Consider the following 13661-nt stretch of genomic DNA (forward strand, 5'->3'; position numbering starts at 1 on the left):
CTGTGCAGCACAATGTCTTTTATGTAATTCAGATTAAAAAAGTTATTATAAAAACGATTTAAAAAAACAACAAAATGCTACTTCTGGTACAGTAGTTGAGCTTCACAACTATAGGTTTTCTGGACAGACAGTAAAATATAAATAATTAATTAATAATTCATTAGTTAATGAAATGATTGATTAATTTTGTTACAAAATAACTGGTACAAAGAATCACAATACATTCACATATATAGCCAAAAGTTTGAGAACATTTGATCGACACACCTATTTGTAGGCCTTTCCCACAACTGTATAGGATTTGTATTTAGTTCCCCTTTATGGAACCAAATACCCATGTCTCTGTGTCCATACCCATGTCTCTGTGCACAAAGAAAGCTCAGTGAAGACATGTTTTGCCAAAGTTGGAATAAAAAACCTCAAGTATCCCACTGAACACCTTTGGATGGACTGGAAAACTAGTTGCACTACAGTGACCACTGCTGCTATGCTGTGGGAACATTATGCTTAATATGAAGCCTTCATTAAATTGGACAAGAACATTTGAAAAAGTGTATTAACATAAGGAAAGCCTAAAGTAGTAAATGGTATATCTATTTTGCAATGCTTGTCAATTCAGTGTATATTTATGCTTCATTCTGAGATTTTGATATCACGTTATCTTGCTTAGGTTCCTGATGTTACATTAGTCCAGTTCAACTGATTGCTGAGTCTCACTCACTAAAAAATACAAAGGTTGTTATAAGAAACTTAACCAGAAGCCTCAAAACATTAATGGACACGTATTAAAAAGTAGATTTAAACGTGACATTGTTGTTAAATATTCTCTCAAACTTTAATATATACTGTGTCTGCCACCTGTTGTTTCTCTTTACTAATCCCTTCTTTACCCTGTCACTGACTTTTAGTTTTAAAAGAAAGCTTCTTTAAGCTTGTGCCACATTCTTTCAATTTTTCTATCATTTTTTCTAGACACAACCCCCCCTGTACATCACCTGCTTGACCTCTTACCGTCTGGGAGACTTTTCAGGTGCATCATATCATACACAAAGAGACTTAAGGACAGTTTTTGCCCCAGAGCCATATGAGAACTGAACACTAATAAGCATTGTCTCTGAATTGTGACCCATCTGCACTACCACTCACACTTCACACTTCACAGAATCAACTGCACTTTAATTTATATATTTATTCCAAATTGGCATTTTAAATGTTGTGTTATTTTATTTATTTATTTATTTTACTTGTACATTTCTTTTAATACATGCTATAATCCTATCAGATCATGCAGTTCATAAGTACAATATTGTTAAGTGAAATATCATTTTTCTAAATTCTAAATTGTTCCATCTGATCAGGCAGATTAATGTTTGCTTTTGTTGTTGGTTTTTTTTTTTGCAATATTCTAGTTGCTTCTTTTAATTTTATTTTTATTGCTATATGCATATTTTACTTTCAATTTTAATGTTAAATACATATATATTTAAATGCGTCTAAGCTTGTAAGATCATACTGTTCATATGTTTTATTCAATATTTGTAAGTGCAATAACTAGCTGCTATTTCTTTATATCACAGTTGGACAAATGATCAGGAAGTCTATTTTTGTATTTCTTTATTTTATTTATTTATTTATTTATTTATCTATCTATTTATTTATTTATTTGTCGTTCAATTTTGTTTTCCTTTTTTTCATTAAACCATTAGGAGAGCCACTTAATTTTGTCTTATGCTGTGCGATAACAATAAAAAATCTATCTATCTATCTATCTATCTATCTATCTATCTATCTATCTATCTATCTATCGTGGAATTAATGATGCTCTGCAGAATGTTCAAAGTTCAAAGTTGGGTTATAAGTTTTGGAAAACAAAAATATTTGAAAATAAAAATGTTTGCAAACTATATTGATTTTTTCTTCCAATTCAATATTATGGGCTATTTTCTGTCCATTGGAGATCCAAGTTGTAACCCCCAAAATGTGGAAACATTCAGGGTAGATGAATACTTATTTAGGGCATTGTAAATACTCTACGACTAATTTTCGCCTCATCTTACAACAAACAGGTTGGTCAACAAACCATTGTCTCTAACACCATAAATTTTAAAAATCTATTTGTCACCAGCAACTGTTGTGTTTCAGATTAGGGTCTGGTGGGGCAGAAAGAGCAGCTGTTTTAAACAATCTAACTCCCCATACATTCCCTTTTAAGGACCTCACTTCCCCCAAATGCACTCTTGCTGTAGTCACTTAGTCCACTTCAGAACAACAGACTATTCATGATATTTATAGCTAGCAGTGTGGTAAACAAACCCCCCAAGATCTTACTACTGAGTCTGTGATCACACTATTCACTGTGCGAAATATTTAAAAAGACATATGAATAAACATATATGCACATATAATGCCAATATGTGCTTTTGCATGTCTTGAAACTTACGTCACACATTCGGAAACAGAGGAAATTCCTTTCAAGCATATTTACACAGAAGCTATGACAGAAATGACCCCATTGCCTGTGATATCGTTCTGAATATCATCAGCAACACGGAACCTGATCAGCGCTATTCTGAGCTGCCATTATCACTTGGAGTTCTAGGGAATCCTTGAGGATTGTGCTCACTATCTATCTGCCTATCTAGTGTGAAAATGTTCTAAGTATAGTGCCTCTAAACCAGAGGATGAGACTTTGTGCTACACAGAAATGCTTGCACATAATCCGACTATGGCACAGCCCAATGGAACACAAATCTACGGAATAACTCTGTTCCATAAATAAAATAACATTGTGTAAAGGCACAGCACACAAAAAAGCTGATTAGAACTAAGCATGTTTAAAAACACGGTATGATACTGAATCCATATTCTTTTATCTGACATCAATAACCGGCATCATTAAAGACAACTATGTTTCCAAACCTCATATACAGTATGCAAAAATCCTTGATTATGAAATAGTGCCACAAAAACATGGACTATCACCTGCTACATTTTTCCAAAACTGACTATTTCTGATTACTAAGATATGTGACGATTCATCTACAGTAGGTATTTATTAACTTAAGCAGTGAAACCAAACATTTTTATGGAAATATTTAGCAGAAATGTAAAAGTTTTTTTTTTCATGTAATATGGGATTAGTGGTATGCAGTCTAGGAAAGTCTAACACTCTAAATACAGCAAAAAATGTCTTTCCCTCATAGGCTTTTTTCAAGGAGAGAGAGCTGACAAATAAGGAGCTGACAGTAGTCCAAGAGCTTCGTTAATGTGCACCCGAGGACACCTGTTATATGCAATGACCCTAAAAGGACACGTAAGAGCCAATCAGAATGCAGCAGCTCCATGCTGTCCAGAAAACAGTTGTGAAGGAGGGACAGGGATCTTCATCCACCCCCTTCCATTCAGCCACCTAAACCCCACCTCAGCTGTCTGGCATGTTTTGGGCCCCATCACACATGCCATTGGCAGCATTGCATACTGTAGTGATGTGCATTTGCTCCACTGGCTGGTTCCTAAACTAGACCTATAACATTTACCATTAAAGCATATCTCCTCCCACTCCCACATCATATTTTCAATACACAATTTGAACAAAAATATTAAATATGGATTTCTGTAAAACCGCTTTGTGAAACTGGTTGAAAGTGCGATAAAAATGGCTGAAAATCCATTCACGATTGCTAAACACTATAACTATATATATATATATATATATATATATATATATATATATATATATATATATATATATATATATTATATTATATTATATATATATATAATTTTCAGAAAAATATACTCATACAATTTGAACACGAAACCTGCTCAAATAATAAATAAATAATAATACTACGTGCAAATATTAACTAACGTCTCTTAACTAACAATAACTATAATGAATGAACTGGGAATAGTGTAGGCTAGGAACTAGTCTTCTCAACTTTTATGAGCAAATAAAGGCAAATGTTCTGCCACAGGGTGGGACTCCAGTCTCCTAAAAATCACCATTCCATTTTAGTAGATTCCTGCCACTGAAGATCAGGTATTGCATTCCCTTCCTAGTGGGCCATTTTTCACCAGCGCTTATTTAGGCTTGTGTGAATACTTGAGTCTGCCCGGCCCCCGGCCCCCCTTGGTATATTTAAGGAGCATCCCTCACACTCACCCTCTGTCCCAGTGGAAAATCCAGTCTTCCAGTACAGCTTGGTAAGTGGCTTGTGTATAATTTTCATGGAATACAACAAGAAAGAGAACAGTTTTAGAATGAATTTTTTTATATTTGTTAACATAACTAAACCTTTTATCCAGTCTCTGTTTGTGAAATTCTACAGGAAACTCATTTTCTATAGGAAGCCAGCTAAAGTTTGATTTCATTTTCTAGAAATATTCAGAAATCAGTAATACGTATGAAAGGATAAATAAGTCTGTTTGTTGAAGCACTTCCTTTGGCAGGTTTGAAAGCCAGTTATAATCCATGAATGTGGAATATAGAAATGAAATTCAAATATCCACTTCATGGCTATCGAAACTAAGTCTGCTGGCTAATGAAGCTAAGGGAATTGACAGTAGTTGTGGTACGAGCACATAGTCCTAGAGAAGAGTTACTATGTGTTGACAGCTGAGTCGGGACCAAGCTGTTACACCTCAGCTCACAATTTCCTTTATTTGTGTAATAGCTTTACAGGGGGTAGCTTCATAGGTAAGGGACCTTTGCAGATCCACCTTTTTGTGATTACATAAACTGATGCTTAAAACAGTATTCTGCTTAATAATTAAATTTTGATGCTTTACTGGACAATATAGCTCAAATTTTTTTTAAACTTTTTTTGTTACATGTGTAGAACATGTTAAACTTTATTCATATAGGTTGTACTGTATATGTAAAAAGGAAACCTATGAGAGCTTTTAAGTATTGAGAATATAGTTTTCTTAATATTATATATTTTTTTATAGACCATCCCAGAAAAAACTAACCATGTGTGACGACGATGAGACTACCGCTCTCGTGTGCGACAATGGCTCTGGTTTGGTCAAGGCTGGGTTTGCCGGTGATGACGCTCCTCGTGCTGTCTTCCCTTCCATCGTTGGAAGACCCCGTCACCAGGTCACCAAGTCAAAAGCACAATACAATGCAGAAACAACATACAGTCAACAGTAGACAGGGAAGCACTGACTCATGATTACTTGCAAAATGATTTCTGATGGATGGATTCTTCCAACAGGGTGTGATGGTGGGTATGGGTCAGAAGGACAGCTATGTTGGAGATGAGGCCCAGAGCAAGAGAGGTATCCTGACCCTGAAGTACCCCATTGAGCACGGTATCATCACCAACTGGGACGATATGGAGAAGGTGAGTGTCAAAGACCTCAAGACAAACACATGTACCAATACTTATAACAAATATGAACTTATATTTGTTTAGGTATTGGCAGTGGCTTAAGCAAATGAATGTAATTTATGCATTATATCAGTTTCATATAAAAGCATATCAAGTTTTTTATTATTATTTTTTTTTTGTACTTTATCACAGATCTGGCACCACACCTTCTACAATGAACTGCGTGTGGCCCCTGAGGAGCACCCCACACTGCTCACCGAGGCCCCACTCAACCCCAAGGCCAACAGGGAGAAGATGACCCAGGTCAGTAGAGAGAACAGAGTACACTAAACCCCACCCTACTTTGAATTGTATTGTTGACACTCATGCGTCACAATAAATTATACTGAAAATGACCAACATTCCATTTGTTATAGATCATGTTTGAGACCTTCAATGTCCCAGCCATGTATGTGGCCATTCAGGCTGTGCTGTCCCTGTATGCCTCTGGCCGTACTACTGGTCAGTTTTTACAGGAATAATCAGTGCAAATTGAGCTATAATAATAATAATAATAATAATAATAATAATAATAATAATAATAATAATAATAACTCTTTTTCATGGCTTCGCAGGTATTGTGCTAGACTCTGGAGATGGTGTGACCCACAATGTCCCCATTTATGAGGGTTATGCTCTCCCCCATGCCATCATGCGTTTGGATCTGGCTGGTCGTGACCTGACTGACTACCTGATGAAGATCCTGACTGAGCGTGGCTATTCCTTTGTGACCACTGGTGGGTATAAATCACAATTAAGAAAAAACATAAGAATATTTATGAGGAATGATTCTTAAAATACCTTTGAAGAATTTATTTGACTAGACTAATTTACTAAACATCATTATTGCCATCATGAGCTGAAATTGTGTAGTTTCTCACTAAAATACGTCCTCCATAGCTGAACGTGAGATTGTGCGTGACATTAAGGAGAAGCTGTGCTATGTTGCTCTGGACTTTGAGAACGAGATGGCCACTGCTGCATCCTCCTCCTCCCTGGAGAAATCTTACGAGTTGCCCGATGGCCAGGTCATAACCATTGGCAATGAGCGTTTCCGTTGCCCTGAGACCCTCTTCCAGCCTTCCTTCATCGGTGTGTCTTGCTAGTACACTACACTTAGTTTGTGCCACACTGCTACTTTTGACATACTTACTATGCTCAGTACAAACTTCCATTCATGGTAACTACATGCTGTATCGATGTGCTATTATCACAGGTATGGAGTCTGCTGGTATCCATGAAACTGCCTATAACAGCATCATGAAGTGCGACATTGACATCCGCAAGGACCTGTATGCCAACAATGTCCTATCTGGTGGTACCACCATGTACCCTGGTATTGCTGACCGCATGCAGAAGGAGATCACTGCTCTGGCCCCCAGCACCATGAAGATCAAGGTAAGACTTTAAGTTACTGAATGAAGCCAGAAAAGCAGTCTGAATCTGGTTTATGCAAACTCTGATAATGTTTCTTCTTATTTCCAGATCATTGCTCCCCCTGAGCGTAAATACTCTGTCTGGATCGGTGGCTCCATCCTGGCTTCCCTGTCTACCTTCCAGCAGATGTGGATCAGCAAACAGGAATATGATGAGGCTGGCCCCTCCATTGTCCACAGGAAATGCTTCTAAACGGTTATCGTATCAATCTGTTTGCCCTTCTGTCTGCATTTGTACTGTTTTGATTACTGTATATACATGTACTATTGTAATAAAGCTAATAACCTGTAACAGTATTCAAGTGTCTCATGGTCTTTTGTTAATGAAAAAGTGTTTAAGACATTTAAAAAAAGCATTGGGACCTAAGGGCCATGGTTATATTGTGAGCTTTGGTGTTTGTGTGAATTTCTGTTTGTGTTCAATTGGGCTTACTCTAGGTTTTCTAGTTTCCACCCCGGTCTTAAAAACAAGCAGGGCTAGCTTTGTGTGTGTATGATGAGGGCTAGCTTTGTGTGTGTATGATGCTAGTGTTCTGTCTTGGGCCTGGGGGGCACCACAATCCTGACAACATTGATAAGTTCTAAGAAAATTTATTTAACAATTATGCCCAGAACAAGCAGTATTTTTTAACCAAAGAATGCTTGTACATATTTATGCAATTATAATGCATGATTTGTATTTTTTCTGTAAAAATATTATTATATTATTTTTTATAATGTCAGGAACTTTATAAGAGTAAAGATGAGTAAAAACACAGGGGGTTGCAGGCCTGTGTCCTTTTGCACTGGGCAGCTGGGTCGCTTAGCAACAGCGCAGTATTCCGGAAGAGAGGAGGAAGAGCGTCTCTCCTCATCGTCAAAACCTCTTCCATCATACACATTAGAAGGTAAGGTCTTATTTCTACTCTCATATACTGTATGCTGCTTTTAATATGCGATAATCCAAATCGTCGTTTTGAGCATTAGAGACGTGAACAATTGCGCATGGGTAGATTTCATCATCTAGGAAGAAAGCAATGTCATCAACAACGCGGTCATGTTGCTTGTCTGCTTCAGATTAATATGTATCATACTTTTGAAGAATTAAGCAGTAGATACAGTCTAACAGACGGGAAATATGCATTTGTCTTGGTTTCTGTGGGTGTGAAAGAAAAAAAACAGGCCCGTTTTAAGATATAAATGTAGCTAGACATGAGCTGGTGTAATTTAGGCTGTATAGTTTCATCGCGCGGTGTTTGTTGTGTGCTTGGTGGCGCAGTGATGGGCTCTGTGGTGTTGGCGCTAGTGTTGAGCATGGCGGCGCTGGTGTGCGGACGGAGCGCGCGCGCTGACGCGGACATTGAGCGGCTCCTGCACGGGGTTATGGAGCAGCTCGGCATCGCGCGACCCAGAGAGGAGTTTACTGCGCACCAAGCCGCTAATGTAGCAGGCCCGCTCAGCATCCAGGGTAAACACACACACACACACACACACACACACACACACACACACACACACACACACACACACACACACACATACACATAAATATACACACACACACACACATACACATAAATATACACACACAGACACACACACACACACACATATACACACAAACACACACACATACACACATACACACAAACATACACACACACATACACACAAACACACACACATACACAAACACATATGCACACACATACACACACATACACACACTTCTTCTACACGTCTCATGTCTTCTACATTTCACACACCTACATTACTTATCAACATTCTAATATTATAAAGTAAAATAGTAAATATTACATATTATTGATGCAAAATAGAATATCAACGTGTTGAAATAATGTTACCGTTAAAAAGGTAATAGAAGAGTACAAATGACTCGTTTTTTATTATTTAAAATATATAATTTTTTTAAATCATATATTCATTTGCACATTTATTGTGATTTGTGTCGTTTTAAAACATTAGTAGATTAGAACTAACTGTTGTTTGATTATTAACTGACTCTTCCAGAGAGACTAATTTCTCTTTTTCTTTTCTGGTGGTTAATTCTGTCTGCAAGTTTAATTACAGTTGTTTGTGTCCACTAGGTGGTGCTCATGAGGGACTTCAGCATCTCGGCCCCTACGGGAACATCCCTAATATTGTTGCAGAACTGACTGGAGACAATGTCCCAAAAGACTTCAGCCAGGACCATGGATATCCTGATCCACCCAACCCATGCCCTCTGGGAAAAACGGGTACAGATGAGTCCTGAACCACCTGCCAAATATTATGCTTGAAAATGGTTTATTATTATATACCACCCATATAAGATAGAACACAATAATAATCAGTATAATTTCATTGAGTATAACCACTGCTCTGCTTTGACATTGTAAGTTAGCATAAATGAGAATAGATTGTATTTATTTGAATGAGATTTTCTGACTACTCTTCTTCTTAAAATAAACACAATGATTTTCCTTTTGGATTTTAGCTACTGATGGGTGCCTTGAGAATTCGCCAGACACAGCTGAGTTCAGCCGAGAGTTTCAGAAACACCAGCACCTCTATGACCCAGAGCATGACTACCCCTCACTGGCCAAATGGGTGAGTTGCAGTGTGGATAACATGAACAGAGACTAAGGATTAACATCTGTTTAACATCTGGTTTAAGACCAGCGCAAAACAAATCTCTACCTGGAACAGAGTTTATATGCTGCGTGAACAGTGTTCTGAACAGTGACTTAACTCAGTAAAGCTTTTTTGATTATAATACAACTTTTGAATTGACTTTCTATTAGTTCCAACCATTTTTATTCTAGCTGAGAAAAAAAGCAAGAACGTACTGTTTCTACTAATCACTACCTTTCTTTTCAAGTAAAATGGAAAATATTTATTCAAGCATTCACTGACATTCTATTTCCTGAATGTGCTTCCAGAATAAAAAGCTGTTGTATGAAAAACTGAAAGGAGGACCAAAAAGAAGAAAACGGGTTTGTTAAGACTGGAATGTTTCTTTACCTAATCTAACAATATTTGAGCTGTATATACCCCACTAATAGGGCTGCTACCCTATCATATGGCACAGTTTCACAGTTATACTTGTCATAGTTTATAACTGGATGGATAACCTGTTTACATGTTGATTTTCTCCGAATGTTTTCAATCCATTATATGCCTGACTGCAACTTCCTCAAAATTATCTCAGACTGCTGTCTGTCCTCACAGACACTCTCTTTCAGCTTAATAAATACTAACAATATACAAAATTTAATGGAAGGTGTGGTTTTCTAAAAAAAAATCTATATATATCAGGTAGATGTTTGATTATTTTGTTGTATTTAATAGAACGTGAAAAGAACATTTTCACTACTTTTAACACTAGTGTTATTTAAATGGCCCAGTAATACCACAATAACACGAAACCATAATATTTTTAGACTAGGTGATCATACCATGGAAATTTAAAACCATAAACCCTGAACCACAAGACAGTTTATGCTTGTATCATGTTAAGGAAAAAGCTGACAGATACCTCTCTGTTTTCTGTTTCAGAGCACCAACCCATATCTGATGGGACAGAGACTGGACAATGTGGTGGCTAAGAAATCTGTGCCACATTTCTCAGAGGAGGAAGAAATGGAAACCACTACAAGACAAGTCTGAATGTAATATTATAATAACAGTTATAAAGCATAATAGAATTGTTGTGTCTCTCTGTGCATGTTGAAATTAAAACCACTAAACCTGAATCATGAGATGAAACCGGTGAATTTGATTATAGCGATAAATTAAAATGTATTTTTGTCTGACATAGGTTTTTGTTTTCAGAAATTTAAATAAAACAAAAATGTTCATGTGCAAATTTTTTTGATGTGTGTTTTTTTAAAATGTTGCAATGATCATTTTCAATAATGGACATCCGGTACTAGTTACAAAGAGCCTGATCACATAATATTTGTCTTTTAGTTACCAGATCTTCCAGATGTGGGATTTTTCAGGCACAGCTGTTCTTTTTTTAAGTATATTAGTACAATACAGTTTAGTTATGTTTAGCCATTCTAGTATTCTGTGTCATGCCAATAGTGTCAATAGTTGTAGATAGCATGACACACAATGTCTTTATGCCACTGTCAGTGTAAAAACGATTTGTGGACCATTTATAAACCCATTAGACAAAACAGAATCTTTTATAAAAAAAAAAATGAAGAGGAAAAGTGATTAAATAATGGATGTGAATATTTTAAAGCATTTTAAAGATGAGTTTATATGAGCTGACTGTTATCAGTAATTAACAGTCTGAGTGAGTGATATAATGCTCAGAAAATCCTGATGTGAAGACTAAGAAAATGCCAAAAATTTGAGTGGAATAAATTTTTCTTTGTCCTATAAATTAGAGGTGGTGTACATATTTTAAACTGTTTCCCCAGGTTTACTATATTTCTCAGACAATTAAGAAAAACGAACTAACTTATCAAATCCTCCATGAATCGATACAGGTGTGGCCAGGCAGGGAAAACACAATACACGCAGTACATGAAGTGAGTAGAAACATAAAGCACTGAAAAAGAGTCGAATCAGTAAAATGAATCAGTGGCGCATTACTGAGCAGAATGTCGCGAGCTGAGCCGGAGGCGTGGGCTGTCAGACTGCCTCCTGCCCACTTACACTTAAAACCGTCTGCGGACGCCTCGCAAACTCTGTCGGTCATGACACGAGCTGTGGATATCGGATCTTCAATTTACTTTGGTTTTTCAAGGCTACACATACAATTATCTCAACTGCCAACAACTGGCAATTCACAAGGTAAGCAAACTTTTTTTAGAGTCTTGATGGAAACAGTGTTTTCATCATCATGGAATGAATGGGATTTTACAAGGGGAAGTATAGTTCACTGTAAGCTGATAACTTAGAAAAAACTATAATAATAATAATAATAATAATAATAATAATAATAATAATAATAATAATAATAATAATAATAATTATTATTATTATTATTAGTAGTAGTAGTAGTAGTTGTAGTAGCAGTATTGTTTGTTGTTGTTGTTGTTGTTTATCCTGCTGAAACCTTTAGCTAAAATGAAGAGTTTGTCAATGTTGATCATAATTACTTGTAGCCTACTGCTTGTTATGCTTCTGTACGCTTACACCTTGTATAAGCAGTTTTGTTTTCTATATTTACACGAAAAGATGGTGAAAGAGGTGGCGTTTGCTGTGATCCTGGGTTTGTGGTTAATCTGCTGTCCTGTGAAATGCTGGAGCAGCAGCGGATTTCAAGGCGCTGTTCCTCATCACACTAAAGTCCCTAACCCTAATTCCTGGGAGCAGACAGCGCAGCCTGCACAGAGCTGGTTCGCAACGGGATCGTCTGCGCTTGTCCCGGCACAGGAGGTTCTTGACTCCAGCCAGGAGGCTCTGCATGTGACCGAGCGTCACTACCTGAAGCGGGACTGGTGCAAGACGCAGCCGTTGAAGCAGACGCTAGAGGAAGAGGGCTGCCTCAGTCGTACCATCATCAACAGCTTCTGTTACGGCCAGTGCAACTCCTTTTACATTCCCCGGCACGTCTACCAAGAAGAAAGCGCCTTCCAGTCCTGCTCTTTCTGCAAACCAAAAACCTTCACTGTCGTCACTTACACGCTGATATGCCCGAGTCAGATCCCGAGAATCAGACGGAAACGTGTGCGACGCGTCAAACAGTGCCGCTGTACTTCCATAGACTTGGATTAGTACTGATCTCAAAATGTTACGTCACAAAGTCAATTCGATTTTGTAAGTTAAATTCAATGTTATGTTTAGTTAAGCGCTGACTGGCATGATGATGATGATGATGATGATGATGGTGATGAATGGAATGGTGTCATTTCATACATTTAATGTGTATCTCTCATATGCAAACATACTACCTTCATGGTTTATGGTTGATTAAGGATTAATAGACTTAATGCACATCATTTTTTAAATACTACATGCACCTTTCTAGGATACCCAGTCAAGATACACATGATGTACCACCTCAGCGAAAAGAAAGGAAAATTACAGTACCCCTTTTAAAGAACTAATTGTGAAAAAAAGCCAATGACTGTTCATAACACAGGCTATTCATTTAATCAGTACATTAAGTAAGCAGTATTTGTGTATTTTAACTACCATATTTTTATCAATGGCTTCTGTTGGAGGTCCCCTATCAGGTCTTACAGTATTATGATCTGTGCAAATTCAGCCTTAGGAATTTTTATTTTCCTGAATGAAACCATGTTGTGGGTTTTGCAATGCATGCTACGCTTACTGTTGCACAAACGTGGCTTTTAGTAACAGAGATATGGGCCAAGTTTTGTGTACAAAGTTTATTTTCATCAGCTGTAAATATATGGTATTCCAACAATCACTGAAAAATCCTGTCAGTCTCCACTATGTGGATGAAGATTTTTATTTTTTAATTTTTTTAGTAATAGGGATATTTATTGCCTTCAATTTTTGTATTTGAATTTCTGAACTAAACTCATTTCTACTAAAATCTGATTCATCCTTTGCAAACAGTATGCTTAAAGAAAACAACTTTTAGATTGATAAACAAAATTTTCATTTTCAAATGTTTATGTATACTATCAAGGGATTGTTACTTGTGCTGTGATTGCAGTGTATTGTAGGGTTTTATCCATCAGTACAAGTATTTCACAAATACAATATACTTAACATGCAAAATAAAGAAATCGTTTCTCTGTAGATTTGTGGATGTGTTTGTAGGGAATCTGATCAAGTGAGACTGGAGAAAGTTCCTGGCAAGAGTGTCCTGAGGTTTATAAACTGCAATTTTTCTTAAATTCACTGAAGCTAGGGTATACGACTATCCATATTTAAT

The 13661-nt window shown here is 36.9% G+C and overlaps 3 protein-coding genes across 3 annotated transcripts; all 3 read left to right on the forward strand.

The window, feature by feature from the left end:
• The first annotated feature begins 4069 nt into the window (after window positions 1-4069).
• On the forward strand, window positions 4070-7111 carry actc1a (actin alpha cardiac muscle 1a). The gene is made up of 9 exons (XM_060866421.1): window positions 4070-4206; window positions 4954-5104; window positions 5223-5351; window positions 5532-5642; window positions 5756-5840; window positions 5954-6115; window positions 6279-6470; window positions 6595-6776; window positions 6864-7111. The coding sequence occupies exons 2-9, from the start codon at window positions 4976-4978 to the stop codon at window positions 7005-7007; spliced, it is 1134 nt and encodes a 377-aa protein (XP_060722404.1). The 5' UTR covers window positions 4070-4206; window positions 4954-4975; the 3' UTR covers window positions 7008-7111.
• Window positions 7112-7605: 494 nt separating this feature from the next.
• On the forward strand, window positions 7606-10661 carry LOC132842315 (neuroendocrine protein 7B2). Its single transcript, XM_060864996.1, has 6 exons — window positions 7606-7701; window positions 8073-8261; window positions 8902-9051; window positions 9291-9403; window positions 9736-9789; window positions 10352-10661. Exons 2-6 carry the CDS (start codon window positions 8075-8077, stop codon window positions 10460-10462), a joined length of 615 nt encoding a protein of 204 aa, XP_060720979.1. The 5' UTR covers window positions 7606-7701; window positions 8073-8074; the 3' UTR covers window positions 10463-10661.
• Window positions 10662-11502: 841 nt separating this feature from the next.
• Window positions 11503-13525, forward strand: grem1a (gremlin 1a, DAN family BMP antagonist). Its single transcript, XM_060866425.1, has 2 exons — window positions 11503-11602; window positions 11990-13525. The coding sequence occupies exon 2, from the start codon at window positions 11990-11992 to the stop codon at window positions 12527-12529; it is 540 nt and encodes a 179-aa protein (XP_060722408.1). The 5' UTR covers window positions 11503-11602; the 3' UTR covers window positions 12530-13525.
• The last annotated feature ends 136 nt before the right edge of the window (window positions 13526-13661 follow it).

Source organism: Tachysurus vachellii, chromosome 3 (assembly GCF_030014155.1).
Source record: "Tachysurus vachellii isolate PV-2020 chromosome 3, HZAU_Pvac_v1, whole genome shotgun sequence".
Classification (NCBI taxonomy): Eukaryota; Metazoa; Chordata; class Actinopteri; order Siluriformes; family Bagridae; genus Tachysurus; species Tachysurus vachellii.

Bases quoted from the DNA above. Each gene is read 5' to 3' on its own strand.
- grem1a (XM_060866425.1), top strand. From the start codon at position 11,990: ATGGTGAAAGAGGTGGCGTTTGCTGTGATCCTGGGTTTGTGGTTAATC.
- actc1a (XM_060866421.1), top strand. From the start codon at position 4,976: ATGTGTGACGACGATGAGACTACCGCTCTCGTGTGCGACAATGGCTCT. The intron at 5,105-5,222 runs GTCACCAAGTCA...TTCTTCCAACAG, and splicing joins TTGGAAGACCCCGTCACCAG to GGTGTGATGGTGGGTATGGG. The intron at 5,841-5,953 runs GTCAGTTTTTAC...ATGGCTTCGCAG, and splicing joins TGCCTCTGGCCGTACTACTG to GTATTGTGCTAGACTCTGGA.
- LOC132842315 (XM_060864996.1), top strand. From the start codon at position 8,075: ATGGGCTCTGTGGTGTTGGCGCTAGTGTTGAGCATGGCGGCGCTGGTG. The intron at 8,262-8,901 runs GTAAACACACAC...TGTGTCCACTAG, and splicing joins AGGCCCGCTCAGCATCCAGG to GTGGTGCTCATGAGGGACTT. The intron at 9,052-9,290 runs GTACAGATGAGT...TTTGGATTTTAG, and splicing joins ATGCCCTCTGGGAAAAACGG to CTACTGATGGGTGCCTTGAG.